Source organism: Epinephelus lanceolatus, chromosome 12, assembly GCF_041903045.1.
Source record: "Epinephelus lanceolatus isolate andai-2023 chromosome 12, ASM4190304v1, whole genome shotgun sequence".
In the NCBI taxonomy this organism is placed as follows: Eukaryota; Metazoa; Chordata; class Actinopteri; order Perciformes; family Serranidae; genus Epinephelus; species Epinephelus lanceolatus.
Window position 1 is genome coordinate 42,588,420 of NC_135745.1, and position 6,514 is coordinate 42,594,933.

Genomic DNA, 6,514 nt, shown 5'->3' on the forward strand with positions numbered 1-6,514 from the left:
CATCTGATCAGGATGCCTTCGCCTCCCGTTAGAGGATTTCCAGGCACGTCCGACTGGTAGGAGGCCCCGGGGCAGAGCCAGAACACACTGGAGGGATTATATATCTCATCTGAGGCCTGTACTACCAAGCAGGGTTTGAAGTTAGCCAGATAACTTTGGGCTTAACTCTGGGTTTTCAGCACTACCAAGCTGGTTCTCTTTTGACCATGATAAATCACCGTGGCAACGTATGCTGAACAGCTAAGCTGCTCCAGAGCAGGTTAACTTCAGGGTATGGGATCACAGCCTGTCAACACCCCGACCTCTGACCAATCAGATCACTGAAGAAAAAAGTCTCCATGTAGCAAAGTCCAGAGTGACAGCAGGTAAAAAAGAGGAGCCTGTATGCTGTCACAGGTCAGTAGAATCATTTCATTATTTCCACTGGTTTTAAAACAGAGCTTCTAACAAATGGAGAGATTGTTTACAACACTAAACACATGATTTTAACACTGTTTGAAATGATGCAAAGTTTATTTCAGTCTGCAGTGATGGTGATATTTTACACTCTGATTCATCACTGCAGCTCAAAATAACCTGAGACACCTGTGTGATGAGAACTGGGACAAAACACATCATATTTTATTAGTAAAATAATCCAGACATTATTAATTGGCTCCTGTTATTATAAATGTAACATTTGGATCAGACAGACCTCATCAGTCCTTAACTACTTTTGCACCCTTTACTTCAGTAACACAAACAGTCTGGCGTCACTTCAAAGTGTTTTATGTGACAGATTGAGGGTGGTATTATCATCGTCCAACTAAACAGCAAAATAATACTCTGTACTAATGTCACATTGGCCCATAGCTCAGTGATACATGCACCTAACTTAAGTCTCAGATGACGCTACATTTTTGGATGGTGTTTACAATGTTTCTAGATTTTCCTTTTGAAGATTACAGATTGTTGTTTACATCCCACGCCACTGACATTTGACTGGCTCACAGTAGCAGACACTTTTGCTGCCGTTTCATCTCATATAATATGAAGCAGCCTACTTCATTCATGGTTCTGATGATGTGGCCCATAATTAACACCACTGGCTCTTTCACATGAACACGCTGCTAAATCTGAATATTTTTCCTCACTTGTTTCCACAAATGCTCACAAGCCTCAGGTGCTTTTAATGTATTTAACTCACTGGTGAATCCTTGTGATGCTTTCTGTATTGAGCCGTCTTCTTCTCCTTAAACTTATAAATATGTGTCTCAGCTCTGGATGTGTTCCGTCCTCCTTTAAACATGCCACGGTGCAGCCTCTTTTGAAAAAGAAAAATTTGAATCCCTCGGTATTGGCTAATTTCAGGCCAATTTCCAAACTTCCTTTCATTTCCAAGGTTTTAGAGAAAGTTGTTTTTAACCGACTGCAAGAATTTTTAAAAGGGGCCAACGTTGGTGAACGGTTTCAGTCTGGTTTTAAGCCTCCTCACAGCACTGAAACTGCTCTTTTAAAATTCTCCTGTCACACCTAGAGCACTGTGTAGGTATAAGAGGCACTGTTTTAAGTTGGTTTAAATCGTTCCTCTCGGACAGATCCTTTTCTGTTCTTATGGGGCAGTTTTCCTCCTCAGTGGCCCCTTTGACCTGCAGGGTCCCCCAGGGGTCAGTTCTGGGCCCCCTATTGTTCTCCCTTTATATGCCACCCCTGGCGTCGATATTTAGGAAGCATGGTATTCCCTTTCACTGCGTTGCTGATGAGGTGCAGGTGTATTTACCATTAAAGATTCCTTCCAAAGATTCCCTTCAGGCTGTGCTAAACTGCCTAAGTGACATTAAAACATGGATGGACTTAAACTTCTTAAAATTAAATGAAAACAAAACAGAGGTTGTCCTGTTCGGTCGCCCTGATCTGGTTCAGGTCCTTGCCAGCTCCCTGGGCCCACTAGCACCTTACATGGGATCCCACACTAGGAATCTTGGTGTGATTGATGGTGCTTTTAAGCTAGACAAACAGTTCAGCTCAGTGGTCAAGTCTAGCTTTTTCAGCTGATGCTTCTATCCAAAGTTAAACCCTATCTAAGCCAGAAAGACCTCAACAAAGTTATCCATGCTTTTATTACCTCTCACTGTTGAACCTGTAGGCTCAATTTTCGATAAATCAAAAATCTGTGTGGATCGTTTTTCTAGGACAGTCTGAAGATGCTCTGTAGCGAGTTTGGTGTCAATTGAGCAAAAATTGTGGGAGGAGATTTAATAAGTTTTACAGTTTTTTAAAAAAAACAGAGTGATGGAATTCATAATTTGCAATAGGTTTAAATGTACAAAAGTTTCTTCAGTATTGGGGCTACAGTTTGATGGAAGTTGCAAATCTGTAGCACATATGGTTGATTTGCTGTGAATTTTTAAAATTTTGAACTTTAGAGGCTCGCTGTAGCGCCACCATCAGGACTATTGGCCTGTTTTTGCAGCTGAGGATATCTGGCATGAGACTGGACCTTTGTGCAAAGTTTGGTGATTTTTCGCGCATGGAAAGTATGATTTCCTCGGAAGAAGAAGAAGAAGAAGAAGCCAGGACCCTAATGATATCAATGTCAAACCCTATATACATCCATCCAAACACTGACATCACTTTGAATCAATGCTTAGATTTCAACTGACAACAAACCTTTTCAAGCAATAGGCTTCATTTGATCTTGAATATTTTTCAGCTTCAGTTCAGCAAAAATATTTGAGTGTTAAGCCACTAAGTGTTTACAATATTTGTCCTAAACAGTAGTTTGACTTGTTGAGTGTTTGTTTGTGTCAACAGTAACTCTGCTCTCATGTGTTGCACTGATTTCAAAAGTAGGAGGATCACAACTCTTTCTACTTCAAATCAAAACAAGACTACAGAGCAACACACACTGGCTATGTGGACAAGCGTCCTGTCATCTGACGCACATCCGTCATCAATCAAAGTAATGGACAATTTCAAAATGTCAGCTGATGATGGTGCTGGATAAAAACTTAGCAAAGTCAGTAGGATTCATCCTCTGAGGAACATGAACGTGTCAAGCAACCATCCACGGAGACACTCTGCTAGTGTGTCTAAAAAGAAAATCAAAGAAGAGACAGTCATGTTAATATGAACATTAGAGAAACACATCATGGAGCTGAAATATGATACTGCTTCATCATTTGGACTCCTTCACCTCAGCTGACACATTCAACAACACACAGGTTTTTGTATCACTCTCTCTCACTGTGGGAGGTGAATGGTACGGGATCTTTGGCTCAGGAACTAAACTGTTTGTAACAGGTAAGAATAAAGCTTCATTTTCCTTCAGTTGTTTTATTGAACAAGTTGAAAATGTGTTTTTAATGAGTTTGTGCTGCTTCAGGCTTTACATGTTAGTTTTTTCATCATTAGTAGAGAATTCTTGCAGCCATGCAGCTATTGTTACATAAAAAAGCTTCATCATTCCTGAAAAGATGTTTAAATCTCACTGCACAACTCAAGTTATTCTTTATTTCTGCAGGAGATTAAACTGATTCATATAGAAAAAGTAGGATTATTGGAAATGTTACAGATATACAGTATTTGATCCTCTCAGTGATTCAGCACCATCTCTGCTTTTTATTAAACAACATTATATATGATAATAAACACTATTTATATATATCAGTAAATGTATTATGACGAGCACATATTAACAATAATAAATATATATATTTCAAAGGATGAATTTTGTCTGATGATAAATGTTTCTTAAGATGGTAAATAATTATTAAATGAAGACACACACACACACATATATATATATATATATATATATATATATATATATATATATATATATACATATACATATATATATATATATATATATATATATATATTTATTTATATATATATTTAATATATAATATATTACAGCAGCTACAGTTTGAATATTTCAGAAAGAATTTTTTATTAATATTTAAATGATATTCGATCAGTGATGATATATGATCATAAACACACAGACAAATACACACAAAATCAAAACTATATATTATGTCCAGTGTCATCTTAAATATATGACGGCAAATATTCTTTGGAGGGTAAATGTTGGCAGATTGAAAAAAAAACTGTATTATATAATATCATAATCAGTATTATTTTTAAAGACGACTGTTGTGAACGCTGACATGCTGTGTTAATTGTATATTAACAAGAAGCTAAAAACTGACATTTAAAAGTTATTCAATTAATTGTTATATGTTGGTAAATGTGAAACCTGTCGTGTTTATATTGTCATCAATAAAGGGAAATTTGTATTTTATGTGAAGATAAATTATTGTTCATTGTTTATCAAATATTTAATATAGAAGAATAAAACTGTAAATTCTGTGAAGGAAAATGTCTTTACTATATTATATTATATTATATTATATTATATTATATTATATTATATTATATTATATTATATTATATTATATGTGTTATACTTTATTATATTGTAAGTTACTCTGTTTAGGATCAGCATGTTTTCATATTATTTTTCATTTCATAGCAGTTTTTATTCGTATTTCACAAGTGATTGTGTGTTGTTAAAATTGTTGAAAATTAATATGAATTGTGGAAAAAAAGATATTATTTATATATCAATTTTTTAAATTGGTCAGAGTAAAGTATGCGGTGGTAAATGTATTGTTTCTTGTTTTACGTGAAGGTAAATATGTAGTAAAGTATAATATGTGTATTCATGTACCCGTCAGCTATTTAAAATACAGGAAATCTATTCCCTTTTTATTGGAGGTAAAAGTGACAATTTTTGATGTAATAATAATAATTCTTGTTAAATGAGAGTGAGTGAAGTTTGTCCATTAAAATAAAGAATAGTTTCTTTAGTGTCCATAGAAGACATGCTGACAGTAGCTGCTCAGTGTGTTTGATATGAAGGTGAATCCAGTATATGTAGTGAACTTTGTGCTGTATTGATGAGTAGTTTAGTGATCAGAGTCCATGTAGTTTCCAGGATCAGACTGAATGCAGTGCAGTGCTGTAAGCTGCTGCTGACTGTGTGAATGTGTGTCTGTGCTGCTTGTTGCTGCTGCTGCTGCTGCTGTCAAACTTCAGATGAGCAGGTAGTGAAGCCCGTGGTGAGCGTGTACCCAGCAGCATCCAGAGCCCACCTGGAGGGGAAGAGCTCCCTGCTGTGTCTGGCCTCAGCCATGTTTCCTCCTCTGGTCCGCTTCTCCTGGAAAAGACAAGAGGAGAATGGACCTCTGCTCCCTGCTGAGGGAGAGCAGCTGGAGCTCAGAGAGTCGGGACGCACCGCCGCCATCTTGCTGATCCGTCAAAAAGAGATTGGTACATATAAATACCGCTGCTCCGTCCAGCACCAGGGGGGCACAGTGGAGGCCCAAACACAACAAGGTAATGAAGGCTTGGTGACTGTGTTCAGCAGTGATTCAGCTTCATGTCAAAGAGAGCAGAGGAGCAGAGGACTGACATTTCTCACTGACACTCCAAACATTTCACTCCTTTTCTCTTTCAGAGGTTTCCTACTTTCCAGTCCAGACTTTCCAGTCCAGGGTGAAGCTGCTCTGTGTGCTGTACACAGTGCTGATAGTGAAGAGTCTGGTGTACTGCTGTGGACTCTCTCTGCTGATGATCCTCAGAAACAAGGGACCGTCCACCAACTGCACACATGCTGACTGACTGTTTTCTGCTCGCCTTTTCTCACCATCAAATCTCATCAATTCATCTCATTTATCACTTTGATCAGTGTTCACAAATATCACTTATGACGTCTTGTGATTGGTTGTAAATTTTATCTTTTTATGCACAAGTTAGATAGAGTCATCCTCAACATATATAAACACACACACACACACACACACACACACACACACACACATATATATATTTGCAAGCGTAAATTCTGTCTTGTCTTATTTTAATACTTCAGTTTGTTTCCACTTTTAAATTTGACTTGTATAATAACAGAAATTGAATCTGAATCATGAGCTGTCTGTCAGATATTTTATTGTTTGTAGTATTTCTTCTGTTCTTGTGTTTCTTTTTAATACATTCTGCAGAGTGCGGCAGGTTTGTCAAATTCTTTCAGTGTCACATTCTCAATAAAGTGAAAAATCAAAGTGTCTGTGTTTTATAAACCTCTTTGTTTTGATGGATTCCAGTTTGGCTTCATAGCAAATAATCAGAAACACAATCAGCTTCATTGGCCGTGTATGTTGACACCTACAAGTCATTTGACTCTGGTTGTAAGTAGCTCTGAATATACTTTCACACAGCGCCAAGAACACATGTACAGGAAGATATGAATATAAGCATACAGCTAAACAAGGACAACAAAGCTAAACAAAGATCAGCAAATATATACACACAGCTATTATATACAAGTCAGTAGGTGTGGGTGTTCCACCAGGTTCAGTGCTGAGCCCCTTTTATAATTGTGTCAGTGTGGATGTAAAACTCCACGCTGATGACACTGTTGTTTACACACATGAACAAACAGCAGAGCGAGCTGCTTTGAAGCTAC

The 6,514-nt window shown here is 37.4% G+C and overlaps 1 protein-coding gene across 1 annotated transcript; it reads left to right on the forward strand.

Moving 5' to 3' along the window:
• Positions 1-3,128: 3,128 nt before the first annotated feature.
• LOC144464961 (immunoglobulin lambda-1 light chain-like) lies at positions 3,129-6,110 on the forward strand. Its single transcript, XM_078172804.1, has 3 exons — positions 3,129-3,282; positions 5,086-5,385; positions 5,507-6,110. The coding sequence occupies exons 1-3, from the start codon at positions 3,144-3,146 to the stop codon at positions 5,668-5,670; spliced, it is 603 nt and encodes a 200-aa protein (XP_078028930.1). The 5' UTR covers positions 3,129-3,143; the 3' UTR covers positions 5,671-6,110.
• The last annotated feature ends 404 nt before the right edge of the window (positions 6,111-6,514 follow it).

Bases quoted from the DNA above. Each gene is read 5' to 3' on its own strand.
- LOC144464961 (XM_078172804.1), top strand. From the start codon at position 3,144: ATGATACTGCTTCATCATTTGGACTCCTTCACCTCAGCTGACACATTC. The intron at 3,283-5,085 runs GTAAGAATAAAG...GTCAAACTTCAG, and splicing joins AACTAAACTGTTTGTAACAG to ATGAGCAGGTAGTGAAGCCC. The intron at 5,386-5,506 runs GTAATGAAGGCT...TTTCTCTTTCAG, and splicing joins GGAGGCCCAAACACAACAAG to AGGTTTCCTACTTTCCAGTC.